The sequence below is a fragment of the Dermacentor variabilis genome, chromosome 10 (assembly GCF_050947875.1).
Source record: "Dermacentor variabilis isolate Ectoservices chromosome 10, ASM5094787v1, whole genome shotgun sequence".
Lineage (NCBI taxonomy): Eukaryota > Metazoa > Arthropoda > Arachnida > Ixodida > Ixodidae > Dermacentor > Dermacentor variabilis.
Window position 1 is genome coordinate 23,596,675 of NC_134577.1, and position 23,463 is coordinate 23,620,137.

General features: G+C 49.1%; 3 protein-coding genes across 7 annotated transcripts in view; all 3 read right to left on the reverse strand.

Moving 5' to 3' along the window:
• Nucleotides 1-714, reverse strand: part of Tnpo (transportin 1) — a 55,743-nt gene extending 55,029 nt beyond the window's left edge. For both annotated transcript variants that reach the window (XM_075671972.1, XM_075671973.1), the window contains exons 1-2: nucleotides 620-714; nucleotides 236-367 (exon numbers count right to left, since the gene is read on the reverse strand). In XM_075671972.1, coding sequence (XP_075528087.1) covers nucleotides 236-352 — 117 coding nt within the window. In that variant the 5' untranslated portion in view covers nucleotides 353-367; nucleotides 620-714. The remainder of the gene's footprint in view (nucleotides 1-235; nucleotides 368-619) is intronic.
• A 3,504-nt stretch (nucleotides 715-4,218) lies between these two features.
• LOC142560134 (acetylcholinesterase-like) lies at nucleotides 4,219-11,349 on the reverse strand. 3 transcript variants are annotated; one of them, XM_075671978.1, is made up of 5 exons: nucleotides 10,518-11,349; nucleotides 9,588-9,769; nucleotides 8,818-8,998; nucleotides 6,621-6,865; nucleotides 4,219-5,332 (listed from the first exon to the last, which is right to left on the reverse strand). In XM_075671978.1, exons 1-5 carry the CDS (start codon nucleotides 10,731-10,733, stop codon nucleotides 5,173-5,175), a joined length of 984 nt encoding a protein of 327 aa, XP_075528093.1. In that variant the 5' UTR covers nucleotides 10,734-11,349; the 3' UTR covers nucleotides 4,219-5,172. The 3 variants fall into 3 exon arrangements, with proteins under 3 accessions (XP_075528093.1, XP_075528092.1, XP_075528094.1); XM_075671977.1 differs by having other exon boundaries at nucleotides 9,558-9,769; XM_075671979.1 differs by lacking the exon at nucleotides 6,621-6,865 and having other exon boundaries at nucleotides 9,558-9,769.
• A 24-nt stretch (nucleotides 11,350-11,373) lies between these two features.
• LOC142560133 (uncharacterized) lies at nucleotides 11,374-20,116 on the reverse strand. 2 transcript variants are annotated; one of them, XM_075671974.1, is made up of 4 exons: nucleotides 19,688-20,116; nucleotides 16,813-18,469; nucleotides 14,186-14,385; nucleotides 11,374-11,973 (listed from the first exon to the last, which is right to left on the reverse strand). In XM_075671974.1, the coding sequence occupies exons 1-4, from the start codon at nucleotides 19,755-19,757 to the stop codon at nucleotides 11,516-11,518; spliced, it is 2,385 nt and encodes a 794-aa protein (XP_075528089.1). In that variant the 5' UTR covers nucleotides 19,758-20,116; the 3' UTR covers nucleotides 11,374-11,515. The 2 variants fall into 2 exon arrangements, with proteins under 2 accessions (XP_075528089.1, XP_075528090.1); XM_075671975.1 differs by lacking the exon at nucleotides 14,186-14,385 and having other exon boundaries at nucleotides 11,662-11,973.
• Between the last annotated feature and the right edge of the window lie 3,347 nt (nucleotides 20,117-23,463).

Sequence of the window (23,463 nt, forward strand, 5' to 3'; positions counted from 1 at the left end):
ACTTCGCGGCTGAAAAAGCGTTGACCCGTCTTAACTCGGCATCTCGCAAACGCTTGTTCGGGGGCACTTCGGCGAGAACAGAACATTCGAGACCCTCGTGCGGCGAGCATTTCAAATCTGCCCATTGATCGCCCCGGATGGGTTACGAGCGGGTCGACTAGGCCTAACTCATGCGGCTGCATGCGCGCACACACGAAAGGGACGGCCGCTCGGAGTGCCGGCCAACCACCAGTACCTGTTGTACAGCACGCTGAGTTGCCGTGTCCGGAGACTGCGATTCCTTCAGAAGCTGCAGGATTTGCCGGAGTCCGTCTTCTTGTGGTTGCCACGATAACGACATGCTGCCTCGCATCTTTCACGTAACCGGCTAAATTTTGATGCGGACGAGGGGAAAAAGAAAGGAGAGAGAAGGGTGAGAGAAGGCGGGGGTTGGAAAATACGGCGAGAAACGCACGCAGCGGCGCCGCTTCTACTGCGGCGCAAAATTCCCCGCACCCGGCTCACTCACTCGCTCGGAAAAGCAAACGCAACGCAAACAAACATAGTCGCGAACCTAATTACGCCTTGTGCGACGCATTTACAGCAGTAATCTCTAATGTTTTCAAGAAATAAGACAAACCTCGCAAATGTGTCAGTCAGTGCTCATGGCGGAAAGAGGTGAGCAGGCCGAAAGAAAACCCGATACGTCGTGCTCCACTACGTTTTGTGTCAAGCTAGTTGAACTGGTCGTTAAAAACAATTAGGGTACAAGCAAAATAAATGCGTAATGACTGAGTTATTTATACATATATATGATTATCTACACAACTCGTTTGTCTTTTTTTTTCAAGTTTTGTTTAATAGGTGGCGACAGCTGCTGTAGGCCTTGAATAAAAGAAGCTCGCGGGAAATTTAATTTACGGCAATGTTTCAGCATTCTGCTGCTCATTCTGAAGTATTTAAATTGATACAGGTGGATCCCAATTACGCATCAGAATCCCTGTTGGACAATAAAAAAGCATATCAAATATTTCAATCACTTATAATTTACCGGACTCAGTTAATTTGACGCTTACTCCTAACCGAGTCGATGTTTTACTATTTTTACTATTCTTTTCCCGAAAGTAAATAGGAAGACGTTCCATTCGCGACTCTGGCGCAGAGGCTGCCAAGTGTACATTTAAAGCTACATTTAAAATGACAATAAAGGGAAGCCTTACGATGCGGTGTGTTATTTAATTAACTACATCTGGCACGGTGACTGTTACCGCGAGAGTAGGCTTGGTAAGCTAGAAAAGACAAAAGCTAATTACCAGAACTGTGGTGCAGCAAAAGACGAGGAAGGACCGATGCAACATGGACAGACGCACACTTCCATGCGACTGATTCATTTCCAGAAGGATACAGACCGTATATACAGGCGCACAGTACACGCGCAACAGGCATTCCTCGTCTTTTGCTGCCCCGCGATTCTGGTAATTAATCAAGCACCAATTAACTAGCCCAGTAACATTTACTGAATACGAAAGCCAACAGACGGTTAGCAAAGCTGCACCGTAGCTCACGTATCAGCTCGTCGGCACATCATGGATTTCGACACATTGTACGCGTACACGGGCCCAATAATCTGTTTTTATCGGTTTCAAAGGAGTGTAGCACATTACAATCCAACGGAACGAAAAGCTCAGCAACAGCAATTTCGAGCCCACCGGGATGGGACGCTGAAATCTCAGCAGCCGTGTCCGCTTCCGGTATCAACGTGCATGAACATATCAGTGCCGCATTTTTTTTTTTCTTCGTAGCGTGAGTGCCTCAATCCGATCAGTTGCGAGTAGTACTCGGCACGAAAACACTGCTGACTGGAAGTTGGCAACATTCTGAGCGAAAGGTTTGGAAGCGCGCGTCACACCACCGCTGCCACTTTAGCGCTGCTGTCGCCCTCGGTCACGTGACGGCACTCGCAGCAACGTCACATGCAAGCCGTGTATTCGATTTTCGAGTGGATTCGCTCCTGCCGCTATTCGTATTTCATTCGGTCGCAAAACTTACCATATTTGCACACCCCTAAAGGTGATGCCAAGCAGATATAAAATGAAAGGAAACTATCGAAGGATGGCTGTCAAAGAAAAACGCAAACTTTCACCAAGGTGGACTTCCTGAGCTTTGCTGCTGAAACACTTATTGGTTCGATCCATGTGTCCGTGAAATTAACGGAACTCAGTGAGACTCACTCACAAATCACAATTTTTAAGGCCTCACTCGGACTCGCCGAAATTCTACTCAGCCCGACTCACCAGGGACTCGGACCATGGCTCAGACTCCCCAGAATTGCACTCAGCGGGGCTCACTCGTATTTATACTCACGGGGCGGTAGTGAGTTTTCCGACCTATTGTTTAATGCTACGAGGCGTGGTGGTGGTGCGACGAAGCGTTGCTCATGCTGCACGTGGTTCTAGCGTTCTAGTAACGTTGTGTTGCACAGTAGTGCTTTGAAACGCGACAGCATTTCTCGGGCTATTTTTAAAAATTTGGCAAGACTTCGTCCAGCATAACGTTTGCACGATGACGACAAAAAAGAAAGAAAAAAACAGGGAAAAAGAAAGAAAGAAAAAAGGGGAGGAAAACGAGAACAGCGCTTTTCCTTTCTTTCCTGTCGACCTCGTGCGAACGTCGTATGCTGGCCGTACTGGTAGCGAAGCTTCCATAGGAGCCCACATGTCTGCAAAACCGCGTTGATGATGATCATCTAATGGCATCCCCTTTGAAACAGGGCAGTGACAAATAGTCACCTAGCCTGCTTAACTTAATCGGGTATGGTATACATGTTTATATAACGTTTTTGTATATATCTCTTTAATCTTTACTTTTTATTTTTGCGGTGTGTTGCAACTGTCGCCTAATAACTGAATCAAAGGCACAACTTTTACGAAGAAGACGAAGCAGTCACGTCACATTAGGAAGAGGAAGCGAAGTCGTGATTTACATTTCTTCGGGGCGAACGTTTAAATTTCTTTAAAGGTCTGGCATATCCACCGCTACTATATAGAACATCTTTTTTTCTTCTGAGCTTGCGGTTCGCCTCAGCTTATGCACCAGCGTGCGTCTGTATGAGTGGCGGTGTCTCAAGCGTAACACAATTAGGCTCGTAAGGACGGCCATTGGTTTTGTACGTTCCTCTAGAACGTGAACGACTGGGACGGGAACGAATGACAGTGCAAGAGATGTTCCAAAAGCCGTTTCACTTTTATTAGCGTAGAAATAAGAAAGCCAATATACGTGAGCGAATAAAAACAAAATGGTTCAATCGCCAACACTCAGTCAAAATACTGAAATATATGCGAAACCTATCCACAGAATCCTCGAAGCACTCAAAATTCCTTTCAGAATGTTTTTAGAAATACCACGTATTTATGAGACAATCAGACAAGACAGCGCTGCCCCCTATTATCATTTAAAACGCATTTCAACCTACCAATTTTCCTGCATGTAGTGCAGCCTGTGTTACGAAGAATGAACAAAACAACACCACCCAAGCACTCCGCACAGGTGGTTAACCAGCGAAGCTCAAACGTGCGGCCCAGGTGTTTATTGCTAGGTTAATCCTGACGGTTCATTACACGATGGCTTGGTATATATACGCTGCCGGAACTTCGGCACGCAGTTGCTGGTTGCGCTCGGCTGCACATTCTTGCGCCCGGGCTGCAGCATCGGCACGGTGTTCCTGGTTCTGTTCGCGGCGTTGCTGATCGAAAGCTGCCTGCTCCTCGGGAGTACGTATGACGCGTGGCCTGCGCATTTCGGAGCCGGAGAAAAACTGCCACGCGCCCGCTCGGCTGCGACTGAGAGCAACGACGTCACTACTGACGCAGCCAATCGCGCGCCTTTCTTTCTTTCGCGCATGCGCATGAGGTTGCGCCGGAGTTCGGCGTACAGGCGACGGACGGACGAAACAGCTCAGCTGCAAAAGCTGCACGGCGTTTCCTTGCGTAGCGCTCCGCCACACTCCGCTTCCAACGTCTTCAGTGAGACAAGTCCGATGCAGCAGCGTCAAGATGAAGGATAACGCGCAGTCTGCAGCGATATATTCGTGTGCCAATAAATTTGAAGTGAATAGCAGAAGATTGATGTGGGCGAATTGGTTTTGCGTACTTGAAAAAAAAGAGCGCTACGAAGACGCGGACTCCGAAGTCTGCGTCTTCATAGCGCTCTTTCCTTCAAGTTTGAAGTGAATAGCACGCCAGAAACGCCAGGCCCGTCGGCCAGCAAAGCCACACGAAGTCAGCTAAAGTAAACAATTATCTGGCAGTCATAACTCACTACTCTCGACTGAACAAGTTGGACAACGATGAAACAACTCGCAAGCATCGGGTCACCAGAATTGAGGCAAACTTCAACAAGCAAACCAACACAACGTGCGAGGGAGTGGAGAGGTGGGGGGGGGGGTGCGTATAGTAGTAGGTGAACTTTACGTGCGCGCGCGCCTTCCAAGAGCTGCATTGCATTCGATAGCGGCGTGAACACCCCCTTTAGCGGGTGCTGAAAAGAAGGCATTTATTGTTGATGATAAAGAAAAGAAACTTGTCTTTTATTTTCTCGCTACATGTATATAACATCGATTAGGAATATCATTTCTGTTGAATGAAATCAAACTGAGGTTGTTTTTAATTCAAAACGATTTTCCTTTCAGAATGTTTCTTCCCTCCCCACATACAGTTAGCTCTGCGGAGAGTAACCGGCAACCCTCCAGAGCCCACCAGTCGCGATCCCCGTGGAGCTACCAGGGATCCACGGGATCCCCGGGCCAAGAGAGGATCCCCAAGAGACGTTCACCGACCTGGGCCCCGAGATATACCAGCCCGCACGCACGTACACACACGCACGTGCTAGCTATCGGAAACTGCAATGTTGAACGCATTCTGAAATCTATGTATTAGCAACATCAACAACACAACAACAAAACCTTGCACCGGACTATAGAGAGAACCCCGGACACCTTGTTCCGTCTTGAGAACTACGGGGACCGTTTCTAGATCTGAATTAGCTATATATAAATCAAACATTTTTTCCCCTAGTTCCTTGAGCTTGCGTGGCGGCTACTATCACTTGCAAACTACGGCCGCTGACATGCACACGCACGACGGCTACCTGCGTAGCCGACAAACGTTGCTGCGTTCCTCGGTATCGCAGCAACGTTCAGTACAAATAGCGGGCGAACGCCCGCGTCCTGCCGCATATCTCGTTGGCGGCCTGCCCGATGGTCTCCTCGCTGGAGTTTGGCCACAGGGCGCTGCGCGACACACCGTCTCGCTCGTACACCGGCCACGGAAGGCCGCTCCTCAGAGGCGGCACTGTACTGAAAGAAACAAAAGGAAGCGATCGGTTAAAAGTTACCGGAGTTACACTATTACTTACACAAAGAAGAGGACAGCGAAGAAATGCTGCGCGCGCACACGCACACGCGCACACACACACACACACACACACACATACACACACACACACACACACACACACACACACACACACACACACACACACACACACACACACACACACACACACACATGCAGGAAAGAAAGACACGACGAACCTTTTGAAGACGCATTAACGTTTTCGTCTGGTGAACTAGCCTTCGTCAGAGTAATATTATATATATATATATATATATTTAGCGGCCGTGGCTTTACGTAGCTTCGCATTGAACGAGGGTTTGGTTGATGCCACATCAGCATAGTAATTGAGCATCATTCAGGCCTTGCTTCAGTATGGCACTGGCGTAGCCGGAATTCCATTTTCGGGGGGAGGGAGGGTTAAGGAGGGAGTACCCACGTGACTTGGGAGAGGGAGGAAGGGTAGAGGGGGGAGGGGGCTAGGAAGGCTGCGTGCTATCACAGGAATTTCGGGGGAGGGGAGGGCGGGGGGACACGTGCTCAATGTGCCATCGCCTGGTTACGTCACTGCAGTACCGAAAAAAACGATCTAGCTTCACTAATCGATCGATTGGTGAACTTTGACGTCCTAAAGCAACGCCTGCATAATAGAAGTATTAAAAAAGATCAATGCCCTTCCACTTTGTGAAGAAGGTTGACAAGCGCAGCTGTGTATGCGGGCTCCTTACTGGCGAACTGCACCTCCGCCGCGGGTCGGCCCGGTATTGAACTATCTTCGGGATCGGCCCACGTATGGGGAGTTGTGTCTGCAGGACAGTCCTGGGGAACTAGCATTTAACAACCTCGATGTAATTCGCTGTAAAATTGGTTACGTCATCGTGTTTCTTAATTATTACGCCGACGAAAGCGGGAGCAGTGGCACAAGCAAGTTCGCGCCTGCTGTGGAAGATGACGCTGGAGCCAAACCTGATGATGATAGTTTTGTGTAGACACACAGACACGATCCTGGGGGAACTAGCCCTTAACAGCCTCGCTGTAAAAATTAAGTGAACGGCAAGAAAACGGCCCGTCCTACACTGAAAGGGCGATTATCAAGGGGATGAAGTTGACCTATATATAAGGCCACTAATTAGTCACCACGGCGGCGGGCACAGCTGACCTCAAAGCACGTCTTTGTTCTGAGACGTGCGTGGCCACGACGGAGGTTCCCAAGAAGAATAACCGCGGGCGCTATTTCCTCGGCGTGCTAACCCTGTCTTGAGGAATGCGGCAACGTCGGCGAGCGTGAGCGGAGGGTCGAACAGACCGTCGGAGGTGGCGGTCGCGTAGTGGCGGACGGTGGCGTTCTTGAGGACCGCCACGTTGGCCATGGCGCGCGAGGCACACGTCGTCCACAGGTGGGCCAAGTCTTCTTCCAGCTGCTGCTCCGTCACACCCTTCACGGTCAGCGCCGCTTCCGTGCGGTTCGCACCGCCCCTGATGGTGCAGGCTCGCTCCTGCGTGATACCATTTTTTGTCCACGCTGTGGCAACAGTGCATTCATGACCCCAGAAAACTTCGGGTCATGCATTTCTGATAGTCAAGTTAGCCAAGAAAACGGAAGTATTTTGCGCATAGTTTACTGTAGGCACATATTCTTGATATGTTCAGATATAAAGAAAGTGCGGCATGTGTCGATCTCATGTATGGGCTTTCTTTTTTGCAGTGAAGAATAAAATTCACTTGTAGAACATTCCAACATCACAGCAAGACTGATGCCCAGCTGGAGGATTCTGTAAATTTATAGGCTATTGTAACATGCGTTGTTCCAGAGGGCTTAACCGGAAGTCTTCTGGGAAGCCTGTTTGTAAGCTTGACGAGGGTCTTTGTGGGAATGAAAGGGCGCGCCACAGACCGGGGCCCCTCGTCCGGCCCCGAAAGTTTGGCTTAAACAGTGGAAGTTGCGAAGTGCCGTCTAGAGGGCGTTATGTACCGTAAGATTCTTTTTCGAACTGGTTCATTATTAGAGAAGACGGAGAATATGGCCTCCGAAATTGCACGGCGCGCGAGCTGCCCGATCCTGTAAGCTGAAATGCTGCGTCGCCATGCCTGCTATATGCTGCCAGGAGACGACCTTCCTTGAGAACATTGACTCTCCCCCCGATGATGAAATGGGGCGGTGGCAAATAGCCACCTATAGCCTGTACGATTTAATCAGGTATGATATACATACTTTTCATTCCAGCATTTGTGTATACATCTTAACCTTTATTTTTTCTAACTCAAAACTTCTCCACATACCTTGTACCGCTACCTATATGCCTGGAACGGATTCGGCCGCATCAATCTCTTCCCTGCTTTCTTTCCACCAGTACCCTAAACGTGTGCGTGTGTGGGCGCGCGCGTTTGTGAGTGCACGAGTACGTGTGCACGTGCGTGTGCACGTGTTTGTGTTTAGACAATGCCCTGCACTGGCTTCCGTGTACCGAGCGGCGCCCGCAAGCGTGGAGAGCGTTCTCTCTCTCTCCTCCTCCTGAGCGAGGGCGTTCCAGACTCTATAAATGGACGGCCCCGCCAACAGACTTCAGCCTTCAGCAGCGTTGAGCACAAGCTATAGAATGTGCGCCGCTCTCCGTCCGGAAGCTCGTAAAGCCGGCCGCTCCGTAACGATGTAATTAAAAGTTATTTGTTACTCGCGTCGCGTCTCTGTCGTGAGCCCCTCCGCGCTGGTCAAGCTCCAAACCGCCAGACCCGCGCTACCTCCACGGTTCTGGGTGCAGAGTAAAAATTTGAACACCTCCCATTCTTGTAAATCTTCATGGTCTTTTTTCTTTATATTCTTTGCATCCAACTGGCGGTCTCTGTATCTCACTACATATTTTTTATGATGACTCCTACTTGTCTATTTACCATTTTAATTATCCTGTACTTTGTTGCCAACTTTCTGAGCCCCCGCCATCTTAAACATAACTGTTTTTGCGAAAGAAAGAGCAATGGAAGGCTTGCTGACAGCGAGGATGCCCGGAAAGCGGTGCGCCCAACATAGGATGTTTGTACTCTCTCTCTCTCTCCACACACACACACACACACACACACACACACACACACACACACACACACACACACACACACACACACACACACACACACACACACACACACACACACACACACACAGAGAGAGAGAGAGAGAGAGAGAGAGAGAGAGAGAGCTTGACATAAGGCTAATCGTGTGCATGGTTTTGTGCTAGGAGACTAGGCGCGGCCACACGGTGAAATGTACAACGCAATTAGACAAGCACAGCATCAAATAGTTGTGTTTGTGGCCACTGCGAGTCTGAAGACATCCATTCTGCTACCGTGTATCGCAACTAAGGCTGCAGACAGTGAACGGAGCGGCTTGTGCAAAAACCTTCAAGGCGCCGTCAAGAATCCTCAGCACAAGCTATAAGGTCAGGGAAGCGAGAACCTTGAGGAAGAAGCAGACGCTCCGAAGGAAGCGCTCCGGGTCGTAGGCACTCTTGAGGCTAGCGGCGTAGGGCAGCAGGTACTCGTCGTTGAACTCCTCCCCCAGGGACAGGGCGCTGCCCAGGATGATGTCGACGTCGGCGTCGAACTTCCAGACGTCGTGGTCCGAGATGTCCCCTACACTGCAGTATTACACAGCGGCGACACATACTGTTGGGACTGCCCCTACATATTGCAGCGGTTTGGGCGCAAAGTTGACGAAATGGAAACCAGCTAGTACAACCTGATTTGGTGTTGCTTGTTATGTAGGGTGAACTTGTGGTTGTTAGGCGACCAAAAGGAGCGTCTTACGAAGCATGCCGAGTTCCGCCGCGTGTCGAATACGGCGTCGCTCGGAGACGCTGGGGCACGCCTCGGTGTCTCACATTAGGCCCTTTTAGCGGAGTAGTTTGCCCTGTGAGAACGAGATGGCGCTCTCGGCGGCGCTACGTACTTTGCCTCACGCGAAAGCGCACCTAATGCTAAACCATACCCATTTCTGCCTTGCAACTGTGCGATCGGCTGTCGAAAATTCAACTGGGTGACCTCTAATGCTCGGTGCTCCATTGATTCCGCGATATGAGGAACGGTAGAGGGACGCCGTGTGCAGTAGTTGCTCGAAAAAAAAAATAGTGACGGGCATATAAAGACATATGAATCTGCGCGGCCAATGTTCCCGGACCAGGGTACTTGCGTACGTACCTGTACCCTTCGAAGCGGGCCGGCACGAACCTTAGAGGGATGTCGATGTGGCGCGCTGCCTTGAGCAGCCGTTCCTGGGGGGCCTCCTTCAGACAAGACAACAGTTCGCTGGGATCGCCCGACTCGCAGCCGAGGAACCTCGCCATGCTGTTCATGTAGCCCCGGCCCATGGAAGGAGTGTTCAGGCTGAGGGGCATGGTCGGGTACAGACCCTGCACGAGCGGTTGCACGACCGCGCAGACTGTGCGAAACTGTACCAGTGATCAGCCCAGCCGGATGATGGCAGGCGGGGCTTAAAGACGGGGGTGCGCGGGTACCCGCCTTTCCCCTTCTCCCGCCCCCTCCCTCTGCCAAAATTTAGAGGCTGGCTTGCATCCCCCTTGCCGCCACTACCTGGCAATCAACATTACCAAACGCAGGCGCGCGCGCGCACGCACGCACGCACACACACACACACACACACACACACACACACACACACACACACACACACACACACACACACACACACACACACACACACACACACACACACACACACACACACACACACACACACACACACACACACACACACACACACACACACACACACCAGCGGCCGATGGCGGTCTCTGCCTTTTTGAGCAAACTAAGACTAAACGTGCTGTCACTTTGTTTCCTTCTGTCACTTTGTTTCCTTATTATAATCACGTTTTAGTTTCTCATTTACAAGATCACCCGTTAACCTGACATCCAGTGTAGAACGGTGCTACGCGTCAGAAATGATGCAAACACATGTATACATTTTTTTTTTACTAGACGGGCTCTCTGCAACCGTTATATTTAATATCATATTGATATTTAAAAAATGTTCGATATTCGAAGGTCGCATTCTATAAAAGATATCGCTGTTCGACCACCCCTATAAGAGCACTGAAACACTCTGAATCGAAAGAAGTGGCCATTCTGTAACGGAACCTGGAGAAGCATCCGCCTGAAGCCCACGTGGTGCTCGCGAGAGATCATCGTGGTGGCGAGCATGAAGGCGCCCGAGCCGCGGCCCAGGGCCATCAGCGCCTCGGGGTCTCCGTCCAAGGCCGCGGCGTTGCGACGCGTCCAGTCGACGGCGAGCTGCAGGTCCTTGAAGGCGACGTCGTACACCACGTCCGACGAGTCCGGCTTGAAGAAGCCCATGACCCCGAGCCGATGGTTGACGGACACCACCACGCAGTCGGCCAGCGCCGCCAGCTCTGTCCAGTCGTGGTCGCTATTGGACCCGGTCTGAAACCACTCGCCTACGTACGCCGTGGCACGTGGCCAATGCTTTATTGGTGTTTTTGGAGATCCTAAAGAAGCAGGAATCGAGCTCTCGCCTTCCTCGCACCCATCGCGCTATTCGCGTACTCCAACTTGTATACCGCAAGATAGTTTACACCCTTAGTGAATAAGGGTACAACCTTACACCCAAACGTATAAAGGTGTGAGTTGTAGATCGATTTACTCCCTTATGCGCATCTAAGGGTGCAGATTACTTTAAAGTGTACATGCTCTAAATAGACATTCTTAAATATTATATTTTGTTTTTCGAAGACGTTCGCTTTCGGGAATTCTTAGCAAACATTTCAGAGCCAGATTTCTCTAATTTTCTCTTATTACTGTATACTTCTGAATAGTACCACTTCCCTCTGCAATACTCTCGAGTCACTTGTGGTACAAATAAACCTGAATGAAAATAGCCAGGGATTTATGGCGCACCAGCCGAAGCTTCACTGTAGTGCGCCAAGGCGATCACGAATTTCATTATGCCAGATGTTAATTAAGTCTTACGTATACACTCAAAACGCTTTTGAAATGCGTACAGTGTTCTGCGAATCGAAAAACGAATAGCGACATTGTAGCCTTCCGTTCTGTTCATAATTTCTTTAGGACATGACTCGCTTTTGTAAGTCTAATTCGTTACTGCCAAGCGGAAATTGTCAGCCTTGTATACGTCTCCTGACACGTATACACTTGAAGATCTTTAGAAATGGGTACAGTTTCCTGCGAATCGAAAAACGAATAGAGAGATTGTGGCCTTCCGTTCTGTTCATAACTTCTTTAGAAGGTGACTTGCTTTCACAAATCTCATTCGTTACTGGCGGGCGGAAACCTTCAGCCAGGTGTACGTGTCTGCTGACACGTTCTATAGCTAATACCGCTTTACATCGGACCGTATACGTTCGACGTCGCTTGCCTGTGAGCACGACGACGACGGGCTTCCTTCGCGCCGTCGATTCGGTCGCGGCGGGAGCCCAGATGGCGAGGCTGAGACAATCCTCGGAGCCGACCACGCTGTCGTTGAGCCACTGGCTGCAAGGGGGTCCGTGCTCCAGGGCCTCGTAACGCAAGGCGGGAAAATGGTGCAGCGGCACAGGCATGCCGAACCGATGGCTGCCTGCACGAGGGGTGGAAAAATAAGGAAAAAAGAAGCCGGCTTACCACGTGCCACATAGTCCAGCCTTACAACCACCTCGTTGTTGGAGAGCCCGGTACCTGAAGGCGTGGGCTCCGAGATCGGAGCCTACAAAAGTCACTCTCGCGTTACATGCTGTGTCCTACGGCGGCTACACTAAGTATACAATGGCGGTTCGGCCAGCGAGTGAATGATGAGTGAGCCCACATGCTTAAACTTCGTCACTCTGGCTTCAAACGGCTTGGTGACTTTGCAACTGCACATAGTCAACAAGGTATTGCGCAATAAGCGAAGCAACTATATAGCAATTAATATGCATGTTCAAATAAACCTATTGATGTGCTGTGTTTAGAAAGGTTTGATATCTTGGAAATTAAGAAATAACGCCATAAGAACGTCGTAAGCTATAACCGCGAAGACAATACAAGTCTATATACCCATTTTTTCAGTGGCAGCTGAACAACTGCAGCGCTAGATTCCCTTTTATTAACTTTAGTAGGAAACTTCAATGCTATTAGGAAGACTAGCGCTGTGCATTGACCGTTCCGTTGGGTTCCGTGGGCACGTCCTCTTTAAAAAGTTTCCCACTAAAATTAGTAGAAGGAACTTTGGCACTTCTATTGTCCAGCTGCCACGTGACTGATGAGTAGCACGTAGATTTGTTTAGCTTTCGTGCTCATGGCTTCAGATGTTTTTAATTTTTGAGGTTTTACTTATAACGCTTATACTCGCCTTTGTTGGCCCAAAAGTTACGAGCAATCGCATGTTTGCGAATCCATACCAAGACGCTAAGTTTCTACGCATATGCGCAACTGTCATTGCGAATCGTCCTGTACATAACGCCACATTTGGTTGAAAATTCTCAATTTACAAAATCGCAAAGACGTCTGAAGCGAGAAAGGACGATAGCTAATTAGCAAGCACCCGCCGTGGTTGCTCAGTGGCTATGGTGTTGGGCTGCTGAGCACGAGGTCGCGGGATCGAATCCCGGCCACGGCGGCCGCATTTCGATGGGGGCGAAATGCGAAAACACCCGTGTGCTTAGATTTAGGTGCACGTTAAAGAACCCCAGGTGGTCAAAATTTCCGGAGTCCTCCACTACGGCGTGCCTCATAATCAGAAAGTGGTTTTGGCACGTAAAACCCCAAATATTAAAAAAAAGAAAAAAAAAGCTAATTAGCAAGCTCACGTTGCTTGTTTTACTGCGACAGCAAATTATGCGGACTCTGCAGTCCCGACCGCATACGACGGCGCATGCGTGACACCTCCCCGCCCTTAGTGTTGGAGGTCACGTGGTCTGCCGAGTTTCGAGGGGCGCGCGGCACAGTTTAAATCGTGAAGGGAGCGACATCGCGGAACGTTCGCTTTGGCGGACAAGGCGCCCGCGCGCTCCCTGCTGCCGGCACTTCTCAATTCGCGTGCTTTGTGGCTGCTCGCGGCCATTGAGTCTGATCACGTGCATCTTCGGGGGTGTGACATCACCCTTGTTAATTTGGTAAGCGAACGCTTACTGCAATTTATTATACCCACACAACTACGAGATTTACTTCGAATGATATATATTATAATACCTTGGTCTCGCCGTCAGCGCTTACTTTTGGCGAAAGTGCGACATTCATCGTGTCTTTGTCTTAAGTGGTGCTGCTCGCAATGGTATAGCATTACAAAAAAAAAACATCTGTACCTTTTTTTTTAAGTACATTGACCCCAAACAATAATTGTGAACTGTCTTGCTTGCGTTTCACTTCTTGGAAACCCGGCGCTGATAACGCGCGGGCCGTTCGTGACCTGGGGTACTATATTCTAGAATAGGACGTTGTAAAATTCCGCCACGTTGTCGAATTTGGTATAAAGGCGGCATTTCGAGCCAATCGGAGAGCCCTACAGCAGCCCTCTGATTGGCTCAAAACGCCGCCATTAGCAAGTTCGAACAATATGGCGGCACGTTACACCTTCCAGAATATAGTACCCCGGGAAGTATACCGGGCGCGCAGCGTTATAAAAAAAAAAAGCACGTACAGAAGGCGATTAGTTAATTCGGCGACGATTTAGATAAGCCCCGAAAGGTGCAATTAAACTTCCTTAAAGTGTAGCGAAGATGTGCTATTCTTTGAGACATTCACAGCGCTATTCCCGAGGGCTCAAGGTTATACGAGTCGGAGGGGGCGAATCTCCGCTGTCAAGTGACGCTCACCGGCGGTGCTCTTCGCGTACGGCACGCCCAGGAAGCGCCTCACGGCGACCCCTTGACGGCTGCGAATGAGCACGCCCACCAGGGTGCCCTCCATGGTCACCACGTCGGTGTAGCGGGCCACCTTCAGCATGCGCACGCTGAGCAGAAACGCCAGCGCGGACAACAGTCCTGCCACCACCAGCCGGTCATTCACTATCATCCTGCAGGTGCGCGCCAGCACGAGGCAGCGAAATAATTATTTTTTTTTGGGGGGGGGGGGAGTCATCATCATCATCATCATCATCATCATCATCATCCTGGTTACGCCCACTGCAGGGCAAAGGTCTCTCTCATACTTCTCCAACAACCCCGGTCAGGGAGGGAGTACATTATGCAAAAAAAGAAGTGAGGCGTGCAGACAGGACACAAGAGTAGAGAAGTGGACAACACGAACGCCGACTATCGCCGTGTTGCCCACTTCTCTACTCTTGTGTCCTGTCTGCACGCCTCACTTCTTTTTTTGCATAATGAATCCTTACCAACTAGCTCAGATTTCTGTCGTTCTAAGGGAGGACAATAGAGAGCTTTAGATTAGGGACACGCAAGCGCTGGGGCTCCAAGCGCTAAGGGGCCCCAACGCTTGCGTGCCCCTAACCTAAATCTAGTAGGGGTCTGCGCATCCGCTGTAGCGTGGCCCCAAGCGCTAGAGGTGACGCGTTGGGCCAATTTTTCTAAGGAAAAAAGCCAAGGTAATGGCTTCACAGATAGCTGGCTGGCCAAGGCTGCAGCTACACGACTTCATAGTCCCCTCTTAGTTTGTTTCTTTCCTCCAGGCTAGCAAAAAATCGCTAAGTGATGGTGATGATAACGACGCGTTCGGAAATTAGTTTTTTTTTGCTTTAATTGTTTCTACAAGTGTTCCTCATTAGCCTTTAAATTTTAGCCTTAAGTTACTTATACTGTAGCCGTGATTGAACGGCCGGAACTTGAAAAGGCAAAACAATTCGCGATTTACTAAAACGATTGCAAGTTTTTTTGGTTTGCCTAGAAAACAGCTTTAGTGCAGACGGATGGCTCAGTAATAAGCGTTTCGGTGCGCCTTTAGATGTAGCGACCAGATGGAGGCGAATATATTCCAGCTTAGAACAAAATGGGTGTCGCGCGATGAATTTAGCCAATGTCCTTAGACGAATTTTTGCTCAGCAACTTACTGCCCACTTGCGTCATTAAAGAGTCACTAAAAATTCGCCAAGACTAAAAAAAAAAAAAACGCAGAGCTAACATTAGGGTGACAAAAACTGGCTAAATTTGTCATTACTGTCAGTTTGCTTGTCAGTTGTCATTACTGAAAAACAGCACTGTGTTTTACCTTACCGTTTTTACATAAGGTTTTTTTACATAAGGAGGAGTGGATTTTACCAGCTCCTAGAACCAATTACACAATGGAAAAATTATCCTTCACACTTCCAACTCTATTAAACAGCTGTAAAAAATCCGGGACTGACCTACTTAAAATATCGAAACGTGAATTACGACAGCTTCACTGCACACATTCTTAGTAACTCCACCTGTATACCTATAATGTGTATACTTAATTCTGTGCTTATTGTACAGCTTTATACCATCTGTACTTATTGTATTGATTGTTGTTCTATTTTCCTTGCTTCTATTTTTATTTCATTTATGAAATGATCCTGTTAATTTTGGATCTGCTAAATTGTGAAGAGATTATATGTATACTTGTGGGTGTCTTTCCCTGCTTTGCTGTTGTTGCCCTGTAGAAGGGGGCTGGTGGGCCTTTGTCAAGCTGCCGTTCACGAGCAGCTTTTACCCACAACCTCCTCCATCATCCCGATGGAAATAAGGATTATTATTATAAATTTAGAAATTTCCTTGCTAAGTCATCGACCCTGGTATGACGGCTGTTGGGCTCAAGTAGTTCTGTTGCCAGGTGAATGTAAAGCAATGAAGTGGGCTAGTTGGTGGACGTTCATGATTATATTGCGCTTGGTGTTACAGTGACGATTTTAAGTGAAGGACAGGTCGTGGACGTACGCTGCGCGACGTACTTCCACGTCCTGTCCTTCACTTCAAATCGTCAGTGTAACACTAAGCTAAATATAATCATGAACCAGATGAATGTGCTTGCAGGCGTGCACGATCTGTACGGCTTGCTGCTGACCTACGCCCAAGAGGTGCGACGTGTGTAGAGTTGTCAGCACGTATAAGCCGGAACAACGAGTTAATCGATACACCGCGAAGCCGTCAGCCTCTCGGTGGTCGGCATCTTTTCGTGTCCGTCCTTGAGCAGAAATCATCATCATCATCATCATCATCATCATCATCATCATCATCGACGACTCGCACATCCCTATAAGCAAGCGAAAATGCAATGGCTCACCCCCCTCGTAATGCAGAGGCTACAGGCACTCAGAAAAGTGAAGCAAACGGTGCATACATTCACTGGATATGCTGTTTGTATACCCTAACTTGCGAATCGGGCGACGGTGACGCTGCCTATATGCAGATTTCGGCGCCGCCCTCGCGGTCTGGTGAGCGTTTGTACACTAAAACTGCACGCAACTACACTGCGCAACTACACTGAAACTACACTGCGCAACTGTATACTGAAAGAGAGAAGCAAATACCTCACGGCCTCTTGCTGAAACTCGCGCTCTCGGACTAACGACGAGCCCTTCTTGCAGTTGCCAAGCGCGTCGCTGTCCACACCCGTCGCGTCGTCCGCTGTGGCTCCGTCGGGAGACATCGCCGGCGTCCTCTCCGGCCAGTCTATGGGCGATGTCCCGACTGACCTCGTGGACGGCTTTCGGCGATGTCCGTGGTGCTCGCCCGCCGAGACCGCTTCCGAAGCGCAGGTGTCGAACGCCCCGTCGGTTGGCGACTTCACTACGCTCTCGCCTTCACTGATCACGACGACTCTGTCGGCTGACTCGTCGGGAGACGTCGGCAACCGTCTTGCGTTTCGCTTCTCCCCGAGCTTCTCTGACGACTCTTCGCTTCGCTTCGTCGTTCTTTCGATCGACGTTGTAGGCGACGTCGAGATCGACCTCGTGGATCGATGTTTAGCACTCTTGAAGTGTGAGTGGTCACGTGAAATTCGCCACGTCGAAGCGGACTTCCGAGGCGACGTCGGCACAGTGTCTTGCTTCTCGTATGGCTTCGGGGAGCCCGCTTCACTCGCCTTGCCGGACTTCAAGATCGACCTCAGAGGCGTCACCGGAGTCGAACCTGCGGTTCGCTCCTCAGGGGTCTTCGAGGCTGACACGTCGTCTGGAACATTTGATCTTTCGGGCGATTTCCAAGGCGGCGCCGCAGTTGAACTCCTGTGATGTTTCCCAGAAGGCTCCGAGGTTGACGCTTCACTTGCCTTGGACAATCCTTGTGACCTTGCGACCCGCTCTTCGGCGATCTCCGAGACTGTCTCGTCGCTTGAGTATATAGGAGACTTCTGCGCTGGCTCCCGAGGAGACGTCCCATCCCCCGACGTTACCTGTTCCCTCCCAGCAGGCTCCGCAGTTAACTCGTGACTTGCCATGTCGGACTTTTTCTCCGAAATCTTTTCGGCTAACGTCGGACTTGACTGGTCGCTCGTCTTTGCCGTCCGCTTTCCTTCCAACTTCTCAAGTGACGTTTCAGAAGACCTCGCGAATCGCGCTTCAGTCGTCGGTGACGAGCCATCGCAAGCAACATTCGATTTTTCAAGAAGCTGTTGAGGTGAAGTCTCGGAAGAACCAGTGTCGTGTATTTCAGCAGGCTTGGGGTTCGGTTCAGCGCCCGTCGCAACCGACATTTTTGCCCAGTTTTGTGCTGACCTCGTCTGCTGCTTCCCGGCTGACTCATCACTTATAGCACCCGTTATATCGGTCGACAGCCATTGAGTTGTGGGCACCGGCTGGGTAGCGTTCTCAGCTGACGCTGCACCCTCGTCGACGTCCACGTCACTGGCATCGGACGGCGTCTTCCGAGGCGCCGCTTCCGTGGCCAGCTTTTCGGGTGACGTAGTCTTGGAAGTACCAGCGTGGCGCCGGTCACTGGGCGACTTCAGGCGCGATTCCTCGTTGGACGTGGTCCAATCATTTTCGGGCGACGTCCAGCTGAAGCCAGCGAACTGTTCCGCATCCGCAGACGATGCTTCAGGCGCGGCGTCGGGGGGCGATTTGAGCTCATGTCGTGAAGACGTGCGTCGTGAAGACTTGCGACCTGACAGCCTCGATCCTTGCCTTGACCCGCGCCTTGACGTTTCGCGACGGTGACGCTTCGTGTTAGATGATTCGCTCGATGCGCCTGGGAGATTCGCGAAAAAAAAGAAAAGAAGGAAAGGGGAATGGTATTAAAGCGAAGTGCTACGGTATACTAATAATAAATTAGTAGTAAATAAATTGAGCAAGATTATAAGACTGTCCATAGCAATCTAATTAGGCTGCCCAGCCTTCACGCAGATTTGTCATTTAGTCTCTATAAAAACTATAAGTTTGTCGATCGACAGTAGCCGTTCGCAAGCCTATTTGCTTTATTCTGTTTGTGGTTTGTAGACTTGGAACTGGTGGATTTTAGACGTCTATAGAATTTTATAGACTATCGACCCAAATTTCGGTGACGGGTAGTATAATACAGTTTACATGGGAGTTTATTTATTTATTTATTTATTTATTTATTTATTTATTTATTTATTTATTTGTTGAACATTATAGGTCCAAGGGCATCGTGTAAGAGGGCTGCAAGTTCAAAATGAATAACAGTGAACAGGGGGCAAACATAAGGCATTGCATAATAGCAAAACATTACAAAGTTAATCAGAATTAACACGATTAACAAAATTAAACACAGACAATATGGGACAGAAATACATGCAGATGCACACAAAAGAAATATAAGAAGCACATATAAAAGAGAAGGCTAGCATGGCAACAAAATACACATGGATTCTCCTATCAGTGCAAGCTGTATACGTGCTGATATCAAATGGAAAGAAACAGGACTTAATAATGATGCCATCCAATTATCAAGATCATTCTAGAGTAATATGGCGCGCGGGAGTGCGAATGAATCGAAAGCTTTTGTACGTCCGAAAAATGCGCGGAAAAGCTAACACGATTATGCAAACGTCTAGGCATGGGCAGTAGAGTGCTAAGTGGCAGGGGCGAAGGCCTATCTGTATACCCGTACTTGTGTGACAAGCACAGAAGCGAGAATAAGCAGCGATTTTCTAAAGGCGGGAGAACACCTTTTTGTTTTCTTTTCAGACACACTGGCTTGCCTGTCTTATATTTGTCGGAGATAAATTGGGCAGCTCTATTTTAAGTTCCCACGTTGCGCTACACCGACCCCCGTCGTACGACCACACACCGACGAGACACAATCACAACCGTGGTTAGACTACGAACCCGCGCCATCAGAGCCTTCTCGATAAACATGCACATGATCACGTACATGATCATGTGATAAACATGTACGTGATAAACATGATCCATAAACATGTACCGCGCTCTCGCTTCGACGTACCGGTATCATCCTTCTCCGCTTCACTTAGCTGCCTCCTCTTGGAGTCTTCTCTCGGTGTCTCGTCAGCCATATAGTTGCTTGAACAACGAGTACAGATGACTCGACCTCGAGAATGCAGCTCCCAGTGCCGAGGTTGAACCTGGGCGGCAATTTCCTAGACGCGAGGTGAGACGTAGCTCGTGGCCGCCAACACAGAGACCAGCACGTTGACCGTCACATGGACCAATGCACTGACCAGCCCTGTTCTGCTCGGCTGTACAGCTGCAGAGAGGTCGATGTGAATGCCGGTGGAAGGAGTTCGAAGGCCTGTACGGCCCCTGGACAATCGTTAGCTTCGTCTTCGTCTGTTCCCCGTCCCAGAGGTGGATGCGGAGCCTCGAATTTGGTGGCACATACCCACTCTGGGACCATGACCGAGAACCGGGTAGCCGCAAATTAAATTAAAGAGTGTGAGAAATAAGAAAACATAACTTTAGAAAAAAATAGGATAGAATACAAGAAAAAGATATTGATTGGAGAAAATAATTTTGGGGGGGATAGGAAACAAATTAGAAACCAACAATAAAACAAATCGAACTCAGTTTGGCGGAAAGAAGATGAAACTTTAAATTCTGAATTTAGAATTCAAATCACGGTGACCCCACAAAAAAATCCTATATGGCCACACAAACCTTCCAGTCACAGCTGTGCTCAAGAGTCAAGGCACGCAAGGTTAGAAAATTTGGAACAGTTGAATCCAGCCTAAGAAGGCAGAGCAGTGTTTCCAAGGCTCGTTTGTTTCGACAATAAACGAAAAATTGTAGACAAGAAGCGACAACTTTTTTTTATTGTTCTCTTCTGCACCATGTGGTTCAAAACAATTATGGCGAATTGGCCAAGACTCGGGTGGATAAAGCTATATTGACTACAAAATTAAATTTATTTTCTCAATAAAAAAGTGATAAATTTTACAGATGCTAGAAAGCGAGCGAGGCATTGAGTACATTTCAATTGAAATCACTGAGAAACAATAATAATACAGCAAATACAGGGTTTTTCAGCCAATACTTTAAAACTTTTTTTAAATACCTGTTGAAGATAGCACAATTTTAGGCCCCGAGCAGGCTTACTCGAAGAGGCGAGCATTACTTACACACACACACACAAAAAAGAAGAAAAAATGAAATTCGCAATCAATTATTTACACAAAATCACTAATTAAGCTTTTAATTAATTGCATTTTCCCACGTATTGCAATTTACAAATTCCAGCGGGTGAGGCTGCAAGGCATATCCACTTGAAAAGAATTGTGTGGATGACGCCATTTGCGAGATATGCGCCGTCAAACTTACGGCAAAAATGAACCGTCGTTCTATTTACTCTCTTTGCAAAACGTTGTTTCATACATTGAAGCATAAAAGTAACAGGAATAAACTGTCGTTCCACTTACGTTCCTAACAAAACGTTGCTTTATACACTGAAACATAAAAGTAACTGGAACGCCAATGCATTTCTCCAAAGAGTTCAGGAATTAATATCTCGAAAGTGGTGTCATCCTAAGAATTCGTTCCAAGTAAATCCACCTTGCGAACTCTCCAGCTAGAATTTGTAAACTGCAATATGTGACGTAAGGCAATTCGCTAAAAAAACTTTATTAGTGCATTTTTGTTAATTAGCCGATTATGCATTTCAATTCTTTGTGCGAGTAATGTTTACCTCTTCGAGTGTACACCAGCTCATGGACTAGAATTGTGCTATTTGCCGCAGGCAATTTTTACAAATAATTGAAAGTGTTCACTGAAACACCCGATAGATTTAACTGTACAGTCGCTTGGAATCAACAATTCTCGGACGGTAGCGGTAACAATCCCGCGACTCTATACCCTAGAGTCAAAGCTCCAAACGAAACCATTGTAGATGTAGCGTAGGTGCTGCATCATGATGTGGCCAGGACAAGACTTCCGGTCTCTCCTTTTTCTTTTTCTTCTATTAGCCGTTCGAGATTACCATTTTCTTTTTCTTTTTTGCGATGCTTGTTCGTACAAGCCGGCGTTCAGTTGTATTAGGATACAACTGAACAACAACAACGTTGTGGTACGCTAGTTTCTATAAATTGCTACTTTATTTACCGGAATGCTTAGGCATACCTGCGGCAGTAACATCTCGGCTTTGCTTATAAATGAATTCGAAATAATATTTGGGTAGTATCGAATATACATGTATCTTACATGAGCAAAACCAGAAAAAAGTAAAAGCTCACACACCAACTCTTGGCCCAGCTTGTGTGCCACGTAGCCAGCGACGTAGACCACAACACGACTCCCAAAATCACTGATCTTTTCTAGTGACTCAGAGCAACCGTGTTCACCGGCTATTTGTACCTGCTCAACCGACTCCTCAGTCAGAAGGTGCTTCCTCTGTGTGCACATGCTTCACCGATTGCATTTGGTGGATGGCGCCTGGGGAACTATAGGACGACGCCGTGCCTGCTCTATTCTGTTGTTTCGGCGTACGTCTTTGCGCTGTTTTTAAACACCAACTCGCCTAATCTGCCGTTATTCTTCAGAAACTAACCAGACGGTTCCAATGAATATCACTTGTAAGTGTCCCGTGTCTTTCATCATCCCTGCTAATCTTTTATTCATACTTTTTCTCGCTTCCGAACGCGTTTGGCTTAGCACGTCACACAGCTCCAGGTGCCCCACCACATTCCCCGCGAACTTCTCATTAAACCTCTCCCTAAAAACATGCACCCCACCTACCACGAACCCCGCCGCAGAGCTCGCGCACGGGCGCTCCACAAACACTATGGCACGGAACCGGATACTGTGTGGGTGGATGCCGCATGCACAGGTGAGGACGCGGTTGCTGCCATCACGAACCCCTCCCTACAACCGATTACCACCCTTCACATATCCCCAACTGCCACTTCGGAGGAGGCTGAAGAGGCCGCTATTGCCCTAGCTATTACGCGCACGGAGGCCCGGTATATATTATCGGACTCTGAAACTGCGATAATAAATTTTGCTCGCGGGAGAGTTCACGTCCCTGCATTTCGCATACTGAACTCCCTCGCTGCGCACCCGCCCCGCCACATGGAGCTCATATGGGTGCCTGCCCACTCTGGGAATCCTGGAAACGAGGCTGCCAACGCTTTAGCCCGAGGTTTGCTCAACCGGGCACCGGCGGCCTCCGATCCAGGGTTCTCACGGGAGCGCATGCATTCCTTCAGTGAACTGACGCAAGCCTGCAAAGCCGAGCGTCGGCTCTACCCCCTCACCCCGTCCCTCCCTCGACAATTATCACCAGACACTTTGGAGGCGGCTCCAAACACGCACCTTACCCTCCCCTTATATACGCTCGCGCTACCACCACATCCACACCGACCCCTCCTGTACCCTCTGCCACCACCCCAAAGCCACTCTCGATCACATCCTTTCCCTCTGTCCGGCGGATCCTCCCCCGCGGGGCCTGGAGCACCTTACTACTTGGGAGGCTTGGGAGACCCTACTGCGCTCCGAGGACCCGGCCAAGCAAGCCATCTCCACAGGCCGGGCTGCCAGCGTCATGAGCCTCCGGGACATGAAAGTTTGAATGCAGTGGGGCCGTGAGGGGGCCCAAGGACCTGCGTGTCCGCAACTCCCCTGAGTGCAATAAAGTTATCCCCACCCCCACCGCCGCCGCATACAAACCACGGATATTATTGCTGTCATTCCACAATGACCTGGCGCAAACCAATCTGGGGGATCGGTCATGAAACGGGCTAGGACATTTCTCGTATTGCGATAGCAATTATA

Bases quoted from the DNA above. Each gene is read 5' to 3' on its own strand.
- LOC142560134 (XM_075671977.1), bottom strand. From the start codon at position 10,733: ATGGGCTTCTTCAAGCCGGACTCGTCGGACGTGGTGTACGACGTCGCC. The intron at 9,770-10,517 runs GTTCCGTTACAG...CCGCTCGTGCAG, and splicing joins TCAGGCGGATGCTTCTCCAG to GGTCTGTACCCGACCATGCC. The intron at 5,333-6,620 runs GTTAGCACGCCG...TGTTTCTTTCAG, and splicing joins GCCGCATTCCTCAAGACAGG to TACAGTGCCGCCTCTGAGGA.
- LOC142560133 (XM_075671974.1), bottom strand. From the start codon at position 19,757: ATGGCTGACGAGACACCGAGAGAAGACTCCAAGAGGAGGCAGCTAAGT. The intron at 18,470-19,687 runs GTACGTCGAAGC...CGAATCTCCCAG, and splicing joins AGCGGAGAAGGATGATACCG to GCGCATCGAGCGAATCATCT. The intron at 14,386-16,812 runs GTATTTGCTTCT...GCGCACCTGCAG, and splicing joins TTTCAGCAAGAGGCCGTGAG to GATGATAGTGAATGACCGGC.